This window comes from Oncorhynchus tshawytscha, linkage group LG28 (genome assembly GCF_018296145.1).
Source record: "Oncorhynchus tshawytscha isolate Ot180627B linkage group LG28, Otsh_v2.0, whole genome shotgun sequence".
Classification (NCBI taxonomy): domain Eukaryota; kingdom Metazoa; phylum Chordata; class Actinopteri; order Salmoniformes; family Salmonidae; genus Oncorhynchus; species Oncorhynchus tshawytscha.
This window is the reverse complement of record NC_056456.1, coordinates 34875423-34899288: the sequence shown is the minus strand read 5'-3', so window position 1 is coordinate 34899288 and position 23866 is coordinate 34875423. Positions and strand designations below refer to the sequence as shown.

The 23866-nt window shown below is 42.6% G+C and overlaps 1 protein-coding gene across 5 annotated transcripts; it reads right to left on the bottom strand.

Moving 5' to 3' along the window:
- Positions 1–309: 309 nt before the first annotated feature.
- LOC112227154 (tyrosine-protein kinase JAK1) lies at positions 310–23753 on the bottom strand. Of its 5 annotated transcripts, XM_042307632.1 has the most exons (26): positions 23500–23753; positions 20332–20527; positions 19685–19802; positions 19356–19494; positions 19068–19231; positions 18735–18939; positions 18397–18549; positions 16093–16275; positions 15747–15904; positions 15475–15589; positions 15064–15253; positions 10652–10755; positions 10106–10261; positions 7508–7595; positions 6691–6818; positions 5731–5866; positions 5496–5647; positions 5103–5253; positions 4779–4873; positions 4213–4393; positions 4008–4132; positions 3543–3715; positions 2647–2764; positions 1686–1796; positions 834–931; positions 310–772 (listed from the first exon to the last, which is right to left on the bottom strand). In XM_042307632.1, the coding sequence occupies exons 2-26, from the start codon at positions 20513–20515 to the stop codon at positions 745–747; spliced, it is 3453 nt and encodes a 1150-aa protein (XP_042163566.1). In that variant the 5' UTR covers positions 20516–20527; positions 23500–23753; the 3' UTR covers positions 310–744. The 5 variants fall into 5 exon arrangements, with proteins under 5 accessions (XP_042163566.1, XP_042163563.1, XP_042163565.1 ...); XM_042307629.1 differs by having other exon boundaries at positions 311–931; XM_042307631.1 differs by having other exon boundaries at positions 311–931; positions 23611–23753.
- Positions 23754–23866: the final 113 nt, after the last annotated feature.

Genomic DNA, 23866 nt, shown 5'->3' with positions numbered 1-23866 from the left:
TTGAGAATGAAACAACTGAACAATGAAACAGCACAGTAAGTAAGTGAAAGAAATAGATTTTGATGATGTTTTACTGGTAATGGGGACATATGTAAATGCCAACAAAATACATTTTTGGTCAGTGTGGTGTGTGTGTGTGTGTGACCTTTATTTAACTAGGTAAGTTAGTTAAGAACAAATTCTTATTTACAATGACGGCCTACCCCGGCCAAACCCAGAAGACACTGGACCAATTGTGCGTTGCCCTACGAGACTCCCAATCACGGCCGGATGTGATACAGCCTGGATTTGAACCAGGGACTGTAGTGACGCCTCTTGCACTAAGAAGCTGTGCCTTAGACCGCTGCGTCCGTGTGTGTGTTAACTATTTAACTGTACTAGAATCCTTAAACGGCTGCTAAAATTTCATTTTTTTTGGCAAGGAAAATATGGGATATCGGTCAAAAATGTCATATCAGTGCATCACTAGTATTATTATCTATCCATCTATGTGTCGGCTTCGTCAGATCAGACAGCCAGTCCATCTCCTCCGTGCCTCTCGTCCAGCTGCAGCTTTGTCAGGTCAGACAGCCAGTCCAGTCCATCTCCTCCGTGCCTCTCATCCAGCAGCAGCTTTGTCAGGTCAGACAGTCAGTCCATCTCCTCCGTGCCTCTCGTCCAGCAGCAGCTTCAGCTTCGTCAGGTCAGACAGCCAGTCCATCTCCTCCGTGCCTCTCGTCCAGCTGCAGCTTCAGCTTCGTCAGGTCAGACAGCCAGTCCATCTCCTCCGTGCCTCTCGTCCAGCTGCAGCTTCAGCTTCGTCAGGTCAGACAGCCAGTCCATCTCCTCCGTGCCTCTCATCCAGCAGCAGCTCCAGCTCTGTGATCAGGTCTTTGAACAGAATCCTGTTCTCCGGGGAACTCTCCCAACACCTCCTCATCAGAGAGTATACCTGCACACACACACACACACACACACACACACAGAAGTGCAAAGACCAGAGACCAGATATAAAAATCTTCAAACTTTTTTTTTTGGGGGGGGTCGAGAAGCATAACAAATAAATATCCTGCAAGCTAAGGGTCAAAACGCTGCTCTGATAAACACACCTGGGAAGACATGTTTATCCTTGTGGATGCAATTTTCCTTTTTATGCTGATTTACATCGGCGTTGATAACGAGCAACCTGCTCAAAGCCATTAGATATGCAGGTTGTTCTATTCCTACGCATTCCTATTGAGGATCGTTATTTTTATACATGTGTCAGATGTTAATTTGATCACCCTGTTGTTGCAAGAAAGTTCCTGCAGAAAATGCAAACTTCTCGTGTATTTAAGGTTGAAAAAGGCTTCTAAAGTTTTTAATTTCCACTTTTAAAATGTCAGACTTGATTTGTCCTAACAAAACATGTATAAACCCCTACAAAAATATTAGTTAATTATAATCCACGTAATAATTCCCAATTCCTGTTGCTGTAGGATTATTTTCCTGCTGTGAGAAACTGGTCAAATTAAGATCCTACAACTATAGAGTAACACTACTGACTTTGTATTTAGAAAGGGTGCTTAATTAGCTTTGGTGTATGGTGAAGTTGCTCCTAGACACTGATCATGGGTCAGTGTAGCAATTTTTCTCACTAATGATTAAGGTTAGGATCGGGGGGAGGGGAAGCTGATCCTAGATCTGTACTTTCCCAGTTCTCTTACCGCATCCGGGCAGTGAGGTGGACAAGGCAGCCTCCTGCCGGCCATCAGCACTTCCACCAATTGGGTGATATTCATCTGACCCTGGATTGGACGAAGCATCTCCAAGAATACCTGTGAACAACCATAACATATGATCAAAACCAAAACAGATGAAACGCTGGTCCTACGCTCCAGTTCGATCCCTACCAACACCACAGTCGTTTCTCCCAAAGTATACACTTATGCACTCTTCCCATGCTTTTAAAAGCTTTAGATTGGTACAAGCATTGGGAAGGAGTTTCTAGTCATTTCCTTTATAAATCCACAAAGGATTGGTACAAGCATGGGGGAGGAGTTTCTAGTCATTTCCTTTATAAATCCATGAAGGGAAGTGGAAAGGTGCACCGCTCAGAGTATTGAACTTCAGAATGATTTGACCCCAAAACAGACAGACGCTAGTTTAATTAACTAAGACTAGGATACATCTCATCCGATACATGTTAACAGGTCTGACCCCTGGTATCTCATCCGATACATGTTAACAGGTCTGACCCCTGGTATCTCATCCGATACATGTTAACAGGTCTGACCCCTGGTATCTCATCCGATACATGCTAACAGGTCTGACCCCTGGTATCTCATCCGATACATGTTAACAGGTCTGACCCCTGGTATCTCATCCGATACATGTTAACAGGTCTGACCCCTGGTATCTCATCCGATACATGTTAACAGGTCTGACCCCTGGTATCTCATCCGATACATGTTAACAGGTCTGACCCCTGGTATCTCATCCGATACATGTTAACAGGTCTGACCCCTGGTATCTCATCCGATACATGTTAACAGGTCAGACCCCTGGTATCTCATCCGATACATGTTAACAGGTCTGACCCCTGGTATTTGTCAAATCAATAAAGTTTTAGGAATTTGTATTAACATATTTTCATAGTGAGTTTAACAAATAGACAAAGTTCTTTACCGTGGTAGGACTGCTGCTTGTCTCACAGTAGGTCAACAACTCATAGAGGGTCACTCCGAAGGACCACACGTCAGACGCAGGGTAAAACTTACAGTCCACCAGGCACTCGGGAGCGTACCTACAAGGCAACACATGGGTTAGGGCACAACGTAGCAAAATATTCTGCAACCGAAAATGAGCGTTTCTTATTGGACATGTTTAGGTAGTTCCTTCCGGTTTGTTTTCTTCCGTTGGGTGTCAACTGCCTAATGAACACAACCAAGGTTAATATGTACATTTTAGTCACTTAACAGACGCTCTTATGCAGAGCAAGGGCACATAAAGAGATTTTCACCTAGTCAGCTCAAGGATTCGAACCAGCAACCTCTCGGTTACTGGCCCAACACTCTACAGTTAGGCTACCTGCCGCCCATGTGAGTTAATGTAAATACATTGAGCCCCGTCCTAACACCATAAGAGCGAAAATCACACAATACCCCATAGTGACATCACAATACCCCATAGTGACATCACAATACCCCATAATGCCAAAGCGAAAAGTTTTTTACATAAGTATTCAGACCGCTTGCTATGAGACTTAATTATTTTTTAAATATTTGTATTTATTTAACTAGGCAAGTGAGTTAAGAACAAATTCTTATTTACAATGATGGCCTACCCGGCCAAACCCGGACGGTGCTGGGCCAATTGTGCACCACCCCTGCTGAGGGGAGGACGGCTCATAATAATGGCTGGAACGGAGTAAATGGAATGGCATCAAACACATGGAAACCATATGTTTGATGTTGTTGATACCTTTCCACTTGTACCGCTTCAGCCATTACCACGTGGCCGTCCTCCCCAATTAAGGTGTCACCAACCTCCTGTGTTGTCATTCTATGTATACATTTGCTCACCAGAACACAGGGCTGTCGGTCTCCTCTCTGACGGTGTAATAACTCTTGTCCTCCTTCATGCTCTTGGTCAGGCCAAAGTCTCCGATCTTCACCGTGCTCTCGTTCTCCACCAGAACGTTCCGAGCCGCCAGATCCCGGTGGATGAACCGCTGGGATCCCAAGTAATCCATTCCCTGAGACACACACACACACACACACACACATATAATTTGTATAGCTATTTACCTGGCAGTCTTGTGCTTTTACTACAAGTCTTTGAAACATTTACCACAACATTCCATTTGGTACTAGGCAACAGTTACCAAGTAACAGAAAGTGCATTTAAAGGAGTGCAATGGTTTAAATTCTGTCCAACTCTTTCCATCATCACAAACTGCAGTAAACACCTAATACGGTGGGATTAAAAGGATGAAATTAAAATGTCATTCATTTTGGGGGTATTAATGAAGCTCCATACTACTACACCTGGCAGATCTGGAGGGCGTAGTGGAGGAGCCTCCTGAGGTCAGTCTGGTGTTTCCTCCAGGGCAGGTAGTCCTTCAGGCTTCCCGCTGGCAGGTACTCCATGATCAGCTTAGTGGTTCTCCCACCTAGACAGAGAAACACAGTGTTAACACAAACCCCTTCACTGGGATGAGGTGTGTGTGTGTGACTGCAGAGCTCTCCTCACCATCCTCGCTACACACTCCTCTGTATTTGACAATGTTGTGGTGGTAGAGTTCTCTCATGGTGTCTATCTCTCTCCACAGCTGACCTCTGCTCTCTGGCTTCAGAGACTTGACCGCCACAAGCTTCCCTCGACCGTCCCCACGGGGGTCATACTGACACAACTCCACCTTGCCAAAGTGGCCCTGTGAATAGTACACACACTTTAAAGAATAAAGCCACAGACATCGTGAACCATATTGATGAAAGCCATACAGGTACAGTTTATATCCACACACACACACTGTTACATACCACAATCATCACATTACAGGGGAACAAACTGATTCATAAAACAAACCGCCACCCCATTATATTTAAATTAAAACTGTATATTTATAGCTTATATTCTGGGTTCTGATTTGGTAAGACAATTGAACTAAGCTCATGAGACATTTAGAAGTGATATTCTTCAACAATCATTGGCTGGAATTCACAAGTCCAACAATGGATGTATTGTACCAATCACAGATTACCCCTTTAATGTGGACATGCACCCCAAAAGTCTACATGTATTAGGAGTCTCCCTACCTCACCCAGGTCTTTGATTTTCCTGAGGAACCTGGTTTCAAACACGGTGGGGTCCACTTCCTGGATGGGCACCCTACCAGGAGGCAGAGCTGGGTCTGGGGGAGGGGCCACAGAGGCAGGGCTATACTACTTATACTCAGACATTGCCTATAATATAAACACAGGCACTTGCATGCACGCACGCACACACACACATTTTCACATGCATTTGAGAGAGCATGACCGACAGAAGATGACAATGACAAGAGTGAAGGTCACACAGAGAGAAACAGAGGGAAGGTGACAGAGAGAAACAGGGAAGTTGAGTCCTCTTTGTCCTCTTACTCTGCTCAGCCACCCCGGTGAGGTCCCTGACTATGGCCCTGAAGAAGGGCCTCCTCTTGGGGTCGTAGGTCATGCATTTGGTGATGAGCTCACCCAGCTGAGGGCAGTCTGGGGTCACCAGGGAACACTGGGCCGAGTAGAACATCTCCTTCTGCTCACAGAGAGAAAGATAGGAGACAGATCAGGGACCAAGACTTTGGGTATACAACAACAGGTGTATTCAATGAAATAACTCCAGAAAGACCTCCCCTCGGAAAGAGATATCACCTGGGTAAATAAGGGATACATTCATGTTTTGTATGGGCAGTCTAGGGGGTGGTTGTGAGGGAGAGATCACGTTGTTCGCTGTATGTTAGTAATTCTGTTGTGTTGTGAGGGGAAGTTAGTGTGTACCTCTATGAGTTTCTTGTCTTTGAGAGGAGCCTCTCCATCATAGCAAATCTCCCACAGCGTGGTGCCGAAGCCCCACTTATCCACCGCAACACTCAGGACCTGGCTGTCCCTCACACACTCTGGGGCGATCCACGGAATCCTCTCCACACACTCTGTAATACAACACAGCCTCATCAGCTAGACACAAACTCTCTCACACAAACTCTCTCTCTCACACACACACACACACACCTACCTTGTCTGTTGAGTCCGGAGATGGGGACCCCAGGGCTACTGAGTTTGATGAAGGGCCCAGTCTCTCCCTCCAGGCCATCCCGCTCCACTAGGATGTTCTTAGCAGACACATAACCATGGACCAGCTTCTTATCCTCCTGAGAGGGAAATACAGGGAAGGGTCAGGTCCACAGCCATATAGACGTATACCACAGGAGGTTGGTGGCACCTGAGTTGGGGAGGATGGGCTCGTGGTAATGGCTGGAGTGGAATAAGTGGAATGGTACCAAATACATCCAACACATGGTTTCCATTTTCTCCATTCCAGCTATAATTATGAGCTGTCCTCCCCACAACAGCCTCGACTGACAAATACAAACATATTTGTATGATTTCTTTTAAAATAAGTTGATATAAAACAAATGCATTTGTTTGAATGACAACAGCACAGGACCAAGAAGGGAAAAAAATATTATAACTGAAATTAAGATCTTGAAAGTCAAAAATGGCCTGGACTAAATTATTCAAAATTTGATTGGAAGCAATGATTTTTGTTCAATGTATAATGTATTTTACCTGTGGTAAGTTGCAGGTGCCTATGTGGTAAAAAGAGCCATTCAACCAGTTTTGTAAAGAAAAAAACTGAACATTGTACTCCATTGTAAAGAGCAAAAGTGTCAATATATTTGACTGCATCTATACAAGTTTTAACAAACTACTGTCTACTCCGGGTTGGCACCAAGTTCCCAGATGCTTACATTCTGGTAAGAATACAGACTGTAATGTTATCATGGCACATTTTTATGCCCGTTTTATACTATAGGGCCAACCTGAACCATACTGGACTGGCTCTGATATTTTCCTTGCACATTGTCCTTTCCAGCACAGTTCCATTAACTATGGTGGCTGCGTAAGCAGGTCATCCCAGTACAGCTAGGCTTGGCCCTATAGTGTGAATCAGGGTTGATTGATGGTTTCTCACCAGGTAGCTGAGGACGCTGGCCAGTTGTTTGGCCACCTGGAATTTCCAGGAAGTGCTGAGTTGAAGACGACACCCCTTCATGAACACATCCAGAGGACCCAGCTTCACATACTCCTCCACAATGATATCTGAACAGGGACCACACACAGGTTGAGGTCCCAAAAAAAGTCTAGCCCATTTTCAGATGTAAAAGCACTAGCAAATTGCTTTAAAAAAAAAAAAAAAAAAATAACTGTCAGAGATATGAAGTCTTTTCCGCAACATACGGCATATTGCAAATGTAGACACTATGTCATCACATCTAGGACTTCAGCGAAACATGAAGTAAACAGCAGTATCTAAGAACTTATCACGTTGTAGCAGATACTCTGTTGTGAGTACATAGTCTAGCATCACAATCATCTACAATAACTTAAGTTCATCCTGCGGCTTGTGGCATATCGCTGAGTGTCAGTTTAAGAATTAAGATAAAGGCCTCCCAGGTGGCGCAGTGGTCTAGTGCACTACATTGCAGCGCTAGCTGTGCCACCTGAGACTCTGGGTTCTGTCGCAGCCGGCCGTGACTGGGAGGTCCGTGGGGCGACGCACAATTGGCCTAGCTTCCGGGTTGGAGGCGCGCTGTGTTAAGAAGCTTGTTTGGGATGTGTTTCGGAGGATGCATGGCTTTCGACCTTCGTCTCTCCCGAGCCCGTACGGGAGTTGTAGCGATGAGACAAGATAGTAGCCACTAACAATTGGATACCATGAAAATTGGGGAGAAAAGGGGGTTAGAAAAATAATTAAGATAAGAGGAATGGTGGAAGGAAGGGCGACTTACTGTCCTGGTTGCGAACACAGACACCATGCAGCAGAGCGATGTGTTGGTGGGACACCTGATGCATCATACTGACCGTCTCAAAGAAAGCCTGACGGAAAGAGCTCAGAGGTAAAAGGTCAAAGAAAGACTGACGGAAAGAGGTCTGTCGTAAAAGATCAAAGTCAAAAGGTCAAAGAAAGTGGTCACAAAGTCAGACAGGTAATGGAGGAAGGAAATGTGTGCTCAATTGTCATACTTGACTAAAAGTAAAAGATACCTTAATATTAAATGAGAAGTAAAATTAGCAATGCGCATGGCCAGCACTCTCTTTTTCCTGTGGTTGAGGGTCACTTGTCATTTAAAACTCGATGGATTGATTTATTTAATTTTACTCCTGCGACTCTTGCTTGAAGTTTTTTCCAGGTAATGCTACAACCGAGGAAATGTTTGTAAAGACCTGTCAGCAGTGGAGGCTCCTCAGAGGAGGAAGGGGAGGACCATCCTCCTCAGTGCATTTCATAAAACTAAATGTTTTGTAATGTTAACGCACTGTAATGTTAACGCATGATTGTAGCGGGTTTACTAACGCGTTAGTTCTACTAGCTATGTCGACTATGACTTTAGCTAATATGGTGACAACGTTGTAGGCTGTATGTAGTGGTTATGACATGGTTTGGCTTGGAAAGGTTTTTTCACCTGGCCACATACAGCTGGTGTGTTGTGCATTGAAGTCCATAAGCGAAGGCAAAAGTTGAGAGGAGACCGCGTAGATGCGAGAAGGAATACAACGTGGCTGCTATGAAAGTAAAATGTATTCAGGGGGTGTATTCAAAAAAAAAATGTCTTAAATGGAAGCAAACGGGGATAAATATATCTGAATTTGTCCAATAGAAACGTTTGTTTGCAACTGTTGGACTAATGATTAAACCCTATATATCAGCTAGATGCAGACAACAGTGTGCAACAATGTATTGAATGTGTCACTGTCTGTCACCTCAAATGTTTCTCTCGACCTGGATGCACCTATGTTGTAATCGTTCATTCATAGGCTAGGTTGTAGCTAAAGAACATTTGAGTATCATGTAAACCTAAACCTATCGCTGTTACATTGAACTGGGTGAATGGAATATGAAAGACAGTCATCCAATATTTTGTAATAGAAATAAGGTCATGATCATTATTATTATTATTTTTTTTATCTCCCTCCCTCATCTTAAAACGGCACGGACCACAAATGCCTGTCAAACACACCCCGGTAATGGCTGAAATGGACTCAACGGAATATACTGTCTTTGCATTGCATTTATAAGAACGCTAAAGCCTGGGATTTAACGCATAGTCTCCACACTTACATCAGAAGAAAGAGCACTTTATTTTGATAGGTGTTCATTTTACGGGGAATATATATATATATATATTTTTTTTTTACACAGTTGAAATGTTAACAAATTCGATGTGCTGAAATGAAAGCAACTTTTGAAAGTGAACACTCGGATTATAGTGATATATAAATAGGTAATAATATAATAATCTAGAACCAAACCTGTTGATTTTTAATCTTAGACTATCCTGCTATTAAATTATGCAAGAGAACGTGACAACCACAGTAATTAATGAGTCAGTCTAGACAGCGTAGGTGAGTGCAGGTAGGCCTAGACAGAGTAAGTTTTGGATGTTGTTCCACCCCTTTATATTAATGTATTCATACATGCAAATATACCCAGTGTATTTATGCAAATGCAGCACATATCATTTTCTTTATTTTAAACACGTAATATTTACAAAATACTGGATACCGTTAGAAAGAGTATATATGAGTGCATTCTAAGAAAACAAAAGTGAAATTTGGCAATAAATTGACTTCCTGAATTCCCACCAAAATCCCTGAACTCCATTATTTGTCCGTGCCAGTAAAATGTTTTATATCCTATAATTCAATCAAAATATGTTGGATTTAAACATTTCTAAAAGTTTAGAGTATGTTCATCCATTGGCCAACTGTTTCATTCCTTCAAATTAACAATTTTGCTTAACTTTGCTAGTAAAATACTACTTGAGTAAAAGTCTAAAAGTATCTGGTTTTAAATCTACAGTGGTGGAAAAAGTACTCAATTGTCATACTTGAGTAAAAAGTTAAAGTAAATTCTATACATCAAATTCCTTATATTAAGTAAACCAGATGGCACCATTTTCTTTTTTATTTATGGTCAGACAGGGACACACTCCAACACTCAGACATAATTTGCAAACTCAGTATTTGTGTTTAGTGAGTCTGCCAGATCAGAGGCAGTAGGGATGACAACACGTTATATTGATAAGTGCGTGAATTGGAACATACTGCTGTGCTGCCTAAGCATTCGAAATGGAACAAGTACTTTTGTGTGTCAGAGAAAATGTACAGGAGTAAAAGGTAGAGATTGTCTTTAAGAATGTAGTAAAAGTAAAATGTAAAAAATATAAAGAGTAAAGAACAAATACCCCAAAATACAACTTAAGTAGTACTTTAAAACATGTATACTTAAGTACTTTACACCACTGTGTGAATGTCAATCAAATATATTTATAAAGCCCCTTATATTTATACAGAACGTGTGAGGGTGTGCACGCACGTGTTCTCACCATAGAGATGTCCCTGTGTTGGGACCGCAGCATTTTCAGGACCACTTTGACCTGGTGGTGGGTTTGGGAACCCCATACATCCTTCTCTTCCTCACACTTTATCTTCAGTTTGCCAGCATAGATGTTAGTTCTGGTGCCACAGCCCAAGTGCTCCTCCTAGATAGACATATGGGAGACATAGACCTGGTTAATGACAGAAAAGCAAAACTGTTGATGTCAAACAAATGAATGAAAAAGGTAGCATTGCCAGTGTAGGGCATCCTGTGCACACGAACATACTGTACACAGCCTAGCATGAAAACACGCATGCATACATTTTTTTATTTAAAAACATATTTAACTGGCCTATCCTGTCCAAACACTAACCCAGATGGCGCTGGGCCAATTGTGTGCCGCCCTAGGAGACTCCCAATCACGGCTGGTTGTGATACAGCCTGGAATCGAACCAGGTTTCTGTGGTGACACCTCTAGCACTGAGATGCAGTGCCCTAGACCGCTGCACCACTCGGGACCCCAATGCATACACACACACACAAGCACACACACCTGCAAAATGTCCTCTTTGAGGATCCTGTGGAAGATGAGTTGACTCTGTATGGGGTGTGTCGGCTCTGCCTCTCTCTTTGTCACGAACAGAAGGTTAGAGATTTCTAAAGAAAACGAAAAACCACGCTGAAATAGGAAACTGAAATAGGAAACAAAAGACACGCCAAACACATCCCTCTAAAGTGAGATGAGGTAACAGAAAACCACGGTTACTGAGCAGCATTTCCTGTTTGATATTGGTATGAACAAAAGAACTCATCCAGCTCACGGGCCTCATTTCTAACCGTTGTGTAAATGGAACACTAAATATCCGCGTGCACCATTTCTGAAAAGACCGCGCACGCACAAAGATAGAGATTTATAAACTTGGCACTCGTCATACAGAGCCTTCAGAAAGTATTCATACCCCTTGACTTATTCCACATTTTGTTGTGTTACAGCTTGAATTCAACATGACAATAAATACACTACCGTTCTGGGTCACTTAGAAATGTCCTTGTTTTTGAAAGAAAAGCACATTTTGGGTCCATTAAAATAACATCAAATTGATCAGAAATACAGTGTAAACATAGTTAATGCTGTCAATGACTACCAAAATGACTGATTTTTTATGGAATATCTACATAGGCCCATTATCAGCAACCATCCATTGGCACCTTGTGTTAGCTATTCCAAGTTCATTTTAAAAGGCTAATTGATCATTAGAAAACCCTTTTGCAATTATGTTAGCACAGCTGAAAACTGTTGTGCTCATTAAAGAAGCAATAAAACTGGCCTTCTTTAGACTAGTTGAGTATCTGGAGCATCAGCATTTGTGGGTTCGATTACAGACTCAAAATGGCCATAAACAAAGAGCTTTCTTCTGAAACCAAATCAAATCAAAATCAAATCAAATGTATTTATATAGCCCTTCGTACATCAGCTGATATCTCAAAGTGCTGTACAGAAACCCAGCCTAAAACCCCAAACAGCAAGCAATGCAGGTGTAGAAGCACAGAAACTCGTCAGTCTATACTTGTTCTGAGAAATGAAGGCTCTCATACAACGCTTAATACTACTCCCTTTACAGAACAGAGCAAACTGGCCCTAACCAGAATAGAAAGAGGAGTGGGAGGCCCCGGTGCACAACTGAGCAAGAGGACAAGTACATTAGAGTGTCTAGTTTGAGAAACAGACGCCTCACAAGTCCTCAACTGGCAGCTTCATTAAATAGTACCCGCAAAACACCAGTCTCAACGTCAACAGTGAAGAGGCGACTCCAGGATGCTGGCCTTCTAGGCAGAGTTGCAAAGAAAAAGCCATATTTCAGACTGGCCAATAAAAAGAAAAGATTAAGATGGGCAAAAGAACACAGACACTGGACAGAGGAACTCTGCCTAGAAGGCCAGCATCCTGGAGTCGCCTCTTCACTTCACTGTTGACGTTGAGACTTATTTAGGCTTGCCATAACAAAGGGGTTGAATACTTTTCAGTTTAGAATTTTTTGTGAATAAAAAAAATAAAAAATATTCTACAAACAAAATTCCACTTTGACATGATGGGGTATTGTGTGTAGATCAGTGACACAAAATGTCATTTTAAATTCATGCTGTAACACGACAACATGGGGGAAAGTAAAGGTCTGTGAATACTTTCTGAAGGCTCTGTACATACGCCTTTTTCACGTTATAAATCCGACCGGTCGTAAAACTGAGCGCGTGTGAACCGGGCATTATACCTCCGTCTGAAAAACGCCCCTCATTCACCTTTTATGGTGACAATAACAGCCTTATTTGCTGTATACTTTGGAAGTGTTGGAATTAGGCCTAGTAAATGGCGAACTTGATCAAATGTCTTTGGAAGTGTTGGAATTAGGCCTAGTAAATGGCGAACTTGATCAAATGTCTTTGGAAGTGTTGGAATTAGGCCTAGTAAATGGCGAACTTGATCAAATGTCTTTGGAAGTGTTGGAATTAGGCCTAGTAAATGGTGAACTTGATCAAATGTCTTTGGAAGTGTTGGAATTAGGCCTAGTAAATGGCAAACTTGATCAAATGTCTTTGGAAGTGTTGGAATTAGGCCTAGTAAATGGCGAACTTGATCAAATGTCTTTGGAGGTGTTGGCAGAATGTTTTCTTTTGTAGTGACATTTGTTGTATCTGACCATTTCTGAAAGAAAAACAACTACAATTTGTTGTGGACCTGTAAACAGATCGTTTGAACATTTGAATTTCATTTGAATTTCCCGGAACCTAAATATGCTGCACTGCCCGCGAATTCTGAAACATTGATCTACTCTGATGAAAACTACAGTAGCCCTACTTAAAGTGGTATCCTACACACTTCCATGTTCAATTCTACTGTATGTTATAAACCACACTCCCTGCCGGATGAAATTATAATAGCCTATCTACTAGGTCCAATTAAAATGAGAGATGCGCATGGTAATTTGTTGTATGGCTACTCAGGGAATAAGAACTCATCATGGGCAGAAAAGGTGAGGAATTTATTCTGCAATGGTTATGATATACACAGAGTGTACAAAACATTAGGTACACCTTCCTAATATTGAGTTGCACCCGTTTTGCCCTCAGAACAGCCTCAATTTGTCAGGGCATGGACTATAAGGTGTTGAAAGCGTTCCACAGGGATGCTGGCCCATGTTAACACCAATGGTTTCCACAGTTGTGGCAAGTTGGCTGGATGTCCTGTGTGTGGTAGACCATTCTTGATACACACTGGGAACTGTTGAGTGTGAAAAACCCAGCAGCTTTGCAGTTCTTGACACTCTCAAACCAGTGTGCCTGGCACCTACTACCATACCCTATTCAAAGGCACTTAAATCTCATCATTCACCCTCTGAATGGCACACATTAACAAACCATGTTTCAATTGTCTCAAGACTTAAAAATCCTTCTTTAACCTGTCTCTTCCCCTTCATCTACACTGATTGAAGTGGATTTAACAGGTGACATCAATTAGCGATCATAGCTTTCACCTGGTCAGCCTGTCATGGAAAGAGCAGGTCTTCTTAAATGTTTTGTCCACTCAGTGTAGTGTATTATGTTTCTAAATTAAATATTAACATTACCGTATTCAAACGTAGCCTACAAACGTCAATAGGAAAAGGTGAACCATCGGTTGTACCGTAAAAACTGCACTGTGGATTGGATCTTCACTAGTTGTAGGCCTATAGGCTATTTCACCAGTATGACACCATCCCAATCAGAAGTGGTGAAGAATGTATTCTGCAATGATCATGGAAATGAAATTAATCATAGGAAATATATGCCTGTTTTCTAATTATTTTAGAATGTAGAGATAACATAGGCCTAAATAGATTTTCGCTCTTCTCACTAATGGCAAATGATTGCATGATTTCATGAGTGTCATTATATTCTCCATTTGCACAAGGCTACAAGGCTACTGGGCTACAAGGCTACAAGGCTACTGGGCTACATGGCGACTATGGCTACTGGGCTATTATGGCTACTGGGCTATTATGGCTACTGGGCTATTATGGCTACTGGGCTATTATGGCTACAGGGCTACATGGCTACTGGGCTACATGGCTACTATGGCTACTATGGCTACATGGCTACATGCTACTATGGCTACTGGGCTATTATGGCTGGGCTATTATGGCTACTGGGCTATTATGGCTACAGGGCTACATGGCTACTGGCTACTATTATGGCTACTGGGCTATTATGGCTACTGGGCTATTATGGCTACTGGGCTATTATGGCTACAGGGCTATTATGGCTACAGGGCTATTATGGCTACAGGGCTATTATGGCTACAGGGCTATTATGGCTACAGGGCTATTATGGCTACAGGGCTATTATGGCTATTATGGCTACAGGGCTACATGGCTATTATGGCTACAAGGCTACTAGGCGACAGGGCTACTGGGCTACAGGGCTACAGGGCATAGGGCTACAGGGGTACATGGCTATAGGGCTACTGGGCTACATGGCTACTTTTGCCTTCTTACAATATATCAACTACATGGTCTAAAGTTAGCGGGAGGAAAGGCACATTCTCAAGTCAAGTTTTTTTTTATAAAAGCCAACTTTTGCGTGGAAACTGGCGCACGCATGTTTTGGGGCATATTTTGTATGTACGTGATGTTTATAAATGAGGCCCCCTGGTGTATTGTATGGTATAATGCACCAATGCCTGTATGGTAAGGAATGAATTGCTGTGATGATAGTTTTGGGGCAGGGTATCATACCAAACCTCTGGACAGGACTATGGTAAGGCATTAGGTGCCATGGACAGGGTATCATACCATACCTCTGGGCTGGGGAGGGCAAGACTATGGTAAGGCATTAGGTGCCATGGACAGGGTATCATACCATACCTCTGGGCTGGGGAGGACAAGACTATGGTAAGGCATTAGGTGCCATGGACAGGGTATCATACCATACCTCTGGGCTGGGGAGGGCAGGCCTTGCGGAGCTGGAAGAAGCCTCTGTCTGTACTGAGAGTCTGGCCCCTCAGCTGTTCCGTCAGCTCCCTGAGGGAGGGCTGCCTCAGGTCCGTACCATTCAGGCTGTAGCCCTCCGGCCCCACCTCGATCTTAAAGCTACGGTACGGACGACTATTGGTCAGGTCCACCTACAGCAGCCAAGAGGAGAAAGAGTTTAGAGAGCAATACATCAGTCCATTTATTAACACAGGAATTCATACAGCAATGAATTATCACAATTCAGTTCAGGCAAATTATGGTCACTAACAAGATAGACCTGTTTTCAAAATAAATAAATGTACGATTGTCTTAAAATGAGTCATTGTATACATGACTGTGGGTGAGGCAGGTGGTGTTTGTGGTGCTGTACCTCGTTGCCTGTGACAGTCAGGAGGATGTGGTCATAGTTGATGCAGCTCCAGCGCAGGACGTACATGCCCTCCTCCTCGCCCTCCTGACGCAGCTTGTGTGAGGTGTAGTCCATGCTGGAAGGGGAGGGGCCAAAAGGGTTGGATCAATTCAGTTCTACACTAGTATAGAAGTATTATTATATCAATATCTGTATAAATCAAACAAATTTGACTACAGAACTACTACATGTTCTCTATCCAATGACAACTGAATGGGGATATTTAAACTCACCTGATTGGCCCATGACAGCCTTCCTGCAGGTTCCGCACCACAGAGGGAGGGGCCACGTCTGTACACAGGAAGTGATGTGCGTCCACCGTCAGACGGAAGTATCCATCAATAAGGGCGGCAAAAGACAACGCCTCTGCATGGAAACCCAGGCCCAGTTCCTATGGTAGAAATAAAGTGACAACAAACGAAGAAGGTGAATGTCCAATGTAACAGTGGGCACAAAGAGAATACACCAACGTAATGTAAAGCTATGGAACTTAGCCTCATTCAAGATCGCTCATTCAGATACTATTAACCATTTTGCTAAATAAGTTTCCCCTGAAACTTCAAAACAATGAAACTCTACCATATTTTTGTTGTCCTGCTTGTGGACAGTGACTGCGGAGCCCTTGATGTTGATGTGTGTGATCTCATGGAAATCGGAGAAGGTTTTCCAGTCGTTCGAAACGCCTTGAGGTGGTTTGTTCGTCAGGTTGATGTTGGTTTTCTGCTTTAGGGATTTTTTCTTCTCTTTGGCAGTCCATGCATTCTGAGAAATAGATGAACATGACATTTTTTTTTATCTCTTGATAAACAAAATACCAGACGATGATCGTGGACTACAGGAAAAAGAGGACTGAGTACCAAGCCATTCCCATTGACGGGGCTGCAGTGGAGCAGGTTGAGACCTTCAAGTTCCCTGGTCATCACCAACAAATGTGAATGGTCCATGTACACCAAGACAGTCATGAAGAGGGCACGACAAAACCTATTCCCCTCAGGAAACTGACAAGATTTGGCATGGGTCCTCAGATCCTCAAAAGGTTCTACAGCTGCAACAGAGAGCATCCTGACTGGTTGCATCACTGCCTGGTATGGCAACTGCTCGGCCTTCGACCGCAAGGACCTACAGAGGGTAGTGCGAATGGCCCAGTACTACACTGGGGCCAAGCTTCCTGCCATCCAGGACGTCTATACCAGGCGGTGTCAGAGGAAGGCCCTAATAATTGTCAAAGACTTCAGCCACCCTAGACATAGACTGTTCTCTCTGCTACCGCACGGCAAGCGGTACCGGAGTGCCACGTCTTGGTCCAAGAGGCTTCTAAACAGCTTCTACCCCCAAGCCATAAGACTCCTGAACATTTAGTCAAATGGCTACTCACTCTTTACACCACTGCTACTCATTGTTGTAATCTATGCATAGTCACTTTAATAACTCTACCTACATGTACATACTACCTCAAATAACCGGTGCCCCTGCACATTGACTCTGTATCGGTACCCCCCTGTATATAGTATCATTATTTTTATTCCACTGCTGCTCTTTCATTACTTGTTACTTTTATTCTTATCTGTAATGTTTTTTAACTGCATTGTTGGTTAGGGGCTAGTAAGTAAGCATTTCACTGTAAGGTCTACATCTGTTGTATTCAGCATTTCACTGTAAGGTCTACATCTGTTGTATTCAGCATTTCACTGTAAGGTCTACATCTGTTGTATTCAGCATTTCACTGTAAGGTCTACACCTGTTGTATTCAGCATTTCACTGTAAGGTCTACACCTGTTGTATTCAGCATTTCACTGTAAGGTCTACACCTGTTGTATTCAGCATTTCACTGTAAGGTCTACACCTCTTTCACTGTTGTATTCAGCATTTCACTGTAAGGTCTACACCTGTTGTATTCAGCCTTTCACTGTAAGGTCTACACCTGTTGTATTCAGCATTTCACTGTAAGGTCTACATCTGTTGTATTCAGCATTTCACTGTAAGGTCTACATCTGTTGTATTCAGCATTTCACTGTAAGGTCTACTACATCTGTTGTATTCAGCATTTCACTGTAAGGTCTACTACACCTGTTGTATTCAGCATTTCACTGTAAGGTCTACTACACCTGTTGTATTCAGCATTTCACTGTAAGGTCTACTACACCTGTTGTATTCAGCATTTCACTGTAAGGTCTACTACACCTGTTGTATTCAGCATTTCACTGTAAGGTCTACTACACCTGTTGTATTCAGCATTTCACTGTAAGGTCTACTACATCTGTTGTATTCAGCATTTCACTGTAAGGTCTACTACATCTGTTGTATTCAGCATTTCACTGTAAGGTCTACTACATCTGTTGTATTCAGCATTTCACTGTAAGGTCTACTACATCTGTTGTATTCAGCATTTCACTGTAAGGTCTACCTACACCTGTTGTATTCAGCATTTCACTGTAAGGTCTACTACACCTGTTGTATATCAGCATTTCACTGTAAGGTCTACTACATCTGTTGTATTCAGCATTTCACTGTAAGGTCTACTACATCTGTTGTATTCAGCATTTCACTGTAAGGTCTTTCACTGTACCTGTTGTATTCAGCATTTCACTGTAAGGTCTACTACATCTGTTGTATTCAGCATTTCACTGTAAGGTCTACACCTGTTGTATTCAGCATTTCACTGTAAGGTCTACTACACCTGTTGTATTCAGCATTTCACTGTAAGGTCTACATCTGTTGTATTCAGCATTTCACTGTAAGGTCTACTACACCTGTTGTATTCAGCATTTCACTGTAAGGTCTACTACACCTGTTGTATTCAGCATGTGACTAATAAGTAATAAATACAATACAGATAGATACAAGGTGTGCCATAATTTATAAGTGACAAAATAATATACTCACTGTCACATTCTGTAGCTTCCTCCGCCACTTGATCCCTGTATTTCCAGACACAAGGACTTGGTACTGGGTGGGCTGACCCTGGTTACAGGAAGTGGGTGTTCCATGGATCTCCCCTTCGCTGTCCGTCACACGGAGCACTTTGGGCTCGTACTCCTTGTATTGATGAGACAGGACACCATTTTGTTAGCTTCAGGAACTTCTTTACACAGACCTTAGACAGACTATCGGAGTACCACCTGGTTCTGTCTTTGGCCCAGCGCAATTTTTTTTCTGAGAGTGTGTCTGTAAACACGGTTGCACAGAGCATTATGGGTACTGTAGTACATCTTGCTACACACCTCACAGCCGAACCCACAGGTCAGAGTTTCCAATGTAGCTAGGTATTTGACCTTGATGTCGTGGGTGCTGACTTTATCGCTCTGCACTGTCTTGTTGTTGAACTCGCTGAGGAAGTCCTGGAACACCCGGGAGATACGGAGTCGGGTCAGGAAGTTGCGCTGCTTGATGATTTGGTTCACTCTATCTGGGATATATTTCTTATAGCTGGGTGGGACGGAAGGAGTCGTGTGTGAGTCGGGGGTGTGTGTGTGAGTGCATGAGCGTAAATGGTTGTGGATTAAGAAAGATGGTAAACGGTTTAATTTTGAGCCTCTGGGATTGTGACTGGTTACCTGATTTGCCCTGCTACACCAGGGATGACGATGTTGTTGTCCAGGGCATGGTGTGAGATAGACAACACTGCCATCCCCAGGCACTCATTCTCAATATAGTGGACCTCCTCTTCATTCTGAGGGTTACCCAGTGTGGCCCACCCCTTCAGGAAGTCATGCTGACCCTGGGAAAATCAAAACACACAAACACATGATTCAAGATATATGATTGTGTATGCTAGAGCTCTCCATTTGAGTATATAGCTGTTTTAAACTGTGTGAAAATATGTTCTGAGTGTGAGAGGATACCTGGGCAAACAGATACTTCAGTGAGGCAGTGTCAAGGAGGGGGTTACCCTCTGGTTCATTGCTGTTCTTACTCTTGAGGGTGTGTCTGCAAACACGTGGCACACTCTCATTCGCACCATGCCAGTTGGTGAAGTAGAACCTGAATAAAGAGATCAGGGTTATCTTTAAAAAAATAGGTATTTCACTGTCAGTATGAACGTTTTGTAAGAAAGACATGGTTTTAACTCAACAAGTTTGTTGAATTTACAGACCAAGTAGCTGCTGTATCCTAAAATGGTCCCTCTTCAATAGTTGTGACAAACTGAGGAGTAGCTTATCCTAATGCTTACCTCATGCGATAGTGGAGCTTTAAGCGGCTGCTTTCCTTGAAGGTGTGATTCGGAGGGAACCAGATTTTCCTGACCTCATCATACAGGGCAAACAAATTGCAGCAAAGAGGGGAAATGCCTAAAAAAAATATTTAAAAAAAAAAAGAGACATGATTTCCCTCAACAAGAACCACCCATGATGTCATATTCATGATCCATGACAAACATTCAAATAAGTCAGGAGGGAGAAGGAAGACTTTTGGAATTTCTCGAGAACACAGTCCGAGTGAAAATATCCTGCTGAATGTTCTACTCTGAAAAGAAGGATACAAAACAGAGTAGAAAAAACTGAGATGGAGCACCAAGTAATAGTGTGTGTGTGTGCGCATGTTGTGTGTGCGCATGTGTGAGAACAGAGTCGGGGAAACATACACAGTTTAACCAACAATAGGAACACCTTCTTAATATTGAGTTGCATCCCCCACTTTTGCCCTCAGAACAACCTCAATTCGTTGGGGCATGGACTCTGCAAGGTGTCGAAAGCGTTCCACAGTGATGCTGGCCCATGTTGACTACTTCCTACAGTTGTGTCAAGTTGGAAAGAGCAGGTGTTCCTAATGTTCTGTACACTCAGTGTATGTGCCAACACTAACGTGACTCAGACTCACCGCACTTCTTGGCTGCCTTTGTGCACAGCTCCTCAGCAGTGTAACAACCCCGGAGAAACTCCAGCTGGGGAGAGTCTTCCAGGTAGAGATGGACCTCGAGGCCCTGCACCATTACAGGAACTGAGGTGAACTCGCCCTTCCTCTTCATCCTCATCTTTACCAACAGTTGCCTGCCCACTTCCATTGTCCTGCTTCACTGAATGAGATAAGGTGAATGTTGAGAGGGTGAAGAAGTTGGTTACTATGTGGCTTTTACATTACATGACCGTGAGTATGTGGACACCTGCTCGTTGAACATCTCATTCCAAAATCATGGGCATTAATATGGAGTTGGTACACCCTTTGTTAAAATGGAGTTGGTCCCCCTCTCCCCCACACTCTTCTGGGAAGGCTTTCCACTTGATGTCGGAACATTGTTGTGGGGACTTGCTTCCATTCAGCCACAAAAGCATTGGTGAAGTCGGGCACTGATGTTGGGCGATTAGGCCTGGCTCGCAGTAGGCGTTCCAATTCATCCCAAAGGTATTTTATGAGGTTGAGTTCAGGGCTCTGTGCAGTCCAGTCAAATTCTTCCACACCGATCTCAACAAACCATTTCTGTATGGACCTCACTTTGTGCATGGGTCACTGTCAGGCCAAATCCAAACTGGCCTCCCTTGAGAGACATTTTGCTGCGTCAGGACAACCCACAGTTGAGCTCAGTGCAATGCTGATTGGCTAATTGTTTTATTAAAAAAAAAAGATCAATGGAGGAGGCCAAATACTTGCTGGCATCAGTCAGTCAAATGCTACGGTGGTAACATGTCATACTCTTTATGACCAGACAGCATCAGATACATGGGCTACACATACAGAGACAGAGGGGCGCTGTTTCCCTCACTCGGATGATTTCTCCAGTGAGATTCAGCCACTTGCTAATTGACAGAAAATTATGAAAACACAGAGAGACGAAAGATAAATAAAATAATAAATTAAAATTTTTCATTAGTCAAATATTTGAGGATGCCTGGCTTCCCTTGGAATCCATGAATGCATGCCACTGCGGTGGAAACGCTTTTATGCGCAAATATTGATATAATAACCATCATCTAGACGTAAATTTGTAGTCACGCGAAAATATGTTGTGGTCCTCCCACCACCACTCGGGAAAGCGTACAATTTATTCGGCTAAAGATTAAATAAATGATGAACTTCACAGGGTGGTGAAAGTGCAAGGTGATGAGCTTGATTCCCCTTTCCAATAAATATCGAGAGTCTTATTCTGGTGACATGATGGTTGATGCTTGGCTGCCATTTGACAAATTCAAATAATCTCGCTCTTTTGTCCATAGTAATCTCAATGTGTAGGCTATACCCGCGAGCTGTTGGCAACAGCTCACTTGCCAATACCAGAGGGGGCACAGTCCCTATATAATGTTAAACATTTAGTGACAAAACCATCAGTAGAGTTGAAAATGCGAAGGAAACCCAAGTAACAATGTTTTATTCGGTACATGGGAATTTAACCGCAAAAGTTATTTGATGGAAACGCATCTCTAGTAAACACATCTCTAGTAGGAAAATGCGCATATTTTAATTATGTGGATTGTCGATTATTGTCATGAAAATCTGTCACCAATTGGATGGAAACCTAGATACTCAACACTTCTGCGCATTACTTGTGTTTGGGTAGGCTATTAAATACAACAGAATATGCCTTAAAATAAAAAATATAAAATATAGTGATAATAGCTAGGTTTCCATCCAATTGGCGAGATTTTCATGTGAATATTCTAAAATCCGCATAAAAACAATATGCGCATTGCCCCACCAGAGACGTTTCCACCAAATTGACATGTTGCAGATAAAAGGCTGCACGTGATGACGTAGTAAGTAGCTTTTGTGGTTAAATTACCATGTACCGAATAAAAAAATACAAGTTAAATAGGTTTCCATTGAAACACCTCTACTTACGGTTCTCACAAAAAAAGTTATATAGGGGACCACTGTCATTAGCACGTGCGCTCTAGCCAACATCGCTATCTGTGTGTTGTTGGCTAGAGCGCACGTACAGCCTACATGATAAGATTATTATCATGGACAAAAGAGCACTGTTATTTTTATTTGTCAAACGGCAGCCAAGCATCGATTATCACGTCACAAGAATAAGACCCTCGATATTTATTGGAAAAGAGCATCAAGCTCATCGCCTTGAACCTTCGCCACCCTGTAAAGTTCATCTACCTACCTAATAAAATGTATGCTTTCCTGACCAGTCAAAGTGGGAGGACCACACAACATGTCAACGCATGACTCCAAGTTCACTTCGATATGTTGGTTATTATATCATTATTTGCGCATAAAAATAACGTTTCCAACTACATGTCTGGCATAATTCATTTTACCGACACAAAAAGATGCCACCTTGTCTAGAGCGTTTTGTGTTGAACGACATTCGGAAAGTTTCCATAAGGCTTGTCATTACTTTTTTTTTTATCCGACATGTACTTTACTCACATAAAAGGTTGGATGGAAACCTGGTCAAAGAAACCGAAATACACTGGGTAGAGCGTGCCCAGAACTCGTGGCTGAGCGCTACTGCTCCGCCAAATAATGACTGCACGACTCCTCGTTCCACTCCGCTCACATGCTTTTGTGATGTGAAGTATTACAAAAAAAATAACTGCTTGCCTCCAGTCATGTAAGATAACGTAGAATTGCATGAAATTCATTTATAAAAGGCTTTTTTTTCTGGGACCCACAAATAAAATTATAGATGAATTCAATACTTTTGTTATAAAAGATATATTGTCAGTGGTGGTCTTCGAACCCACAACCTTCTGGCCTGCAGCACTGTCTAAATGACTACATTGCCATGTAATGCTTATAAGAACAGTTACTAAAACGACACATCTACGGCTCGTGTCCGCCCTAAAAGTGAGGCTAAACGGTAGGCATGTTCTCTGCTATCTACTTTAGTTTTTAATTATTATTATTTTGGGTATAGGGGAGGATCACTTAGTTCAGGGAGGGTCACGTAAAACATATATATTGTTGAAAGGAGGGCCATCCATTTTCATTTCAGAGAAGTTCGATTTGTTACAGGTATCTGTCATTATACATAACATACAGTCCTTTACAGTATACAGTTGACCTGTACATGATGAAACAACTCATAATGAAACTCACCTATGTATTGCCGTCCACGAATCTCTGGAAAAACAACCCTGTCTTTCACGAGTGCCTCAATATCAATGTACAATTATTATTATGTATTATAATGACTTTCTCAGCATTTACCATTGATAAAGGTGCTTAGTCCTGCGTAATGAAGTTTGCAAATCTCGGTTTTGGGTCTTCCAGGCAAGGGTTGTGTCAATTCCCGAAAACGCTTTCGAAAATCCACGCCCAACTACGTCTATTGGTTAACCGATCTAGCGGAAACAGAATGAACCCGTGTACTACTACTACCAGGCTATTTCAATTAGTTACGATGAAATACTTCAATTTAGGAGCAATTTTACAGCAAGGAATATTTTGCCCAGTAGGTGTCAAG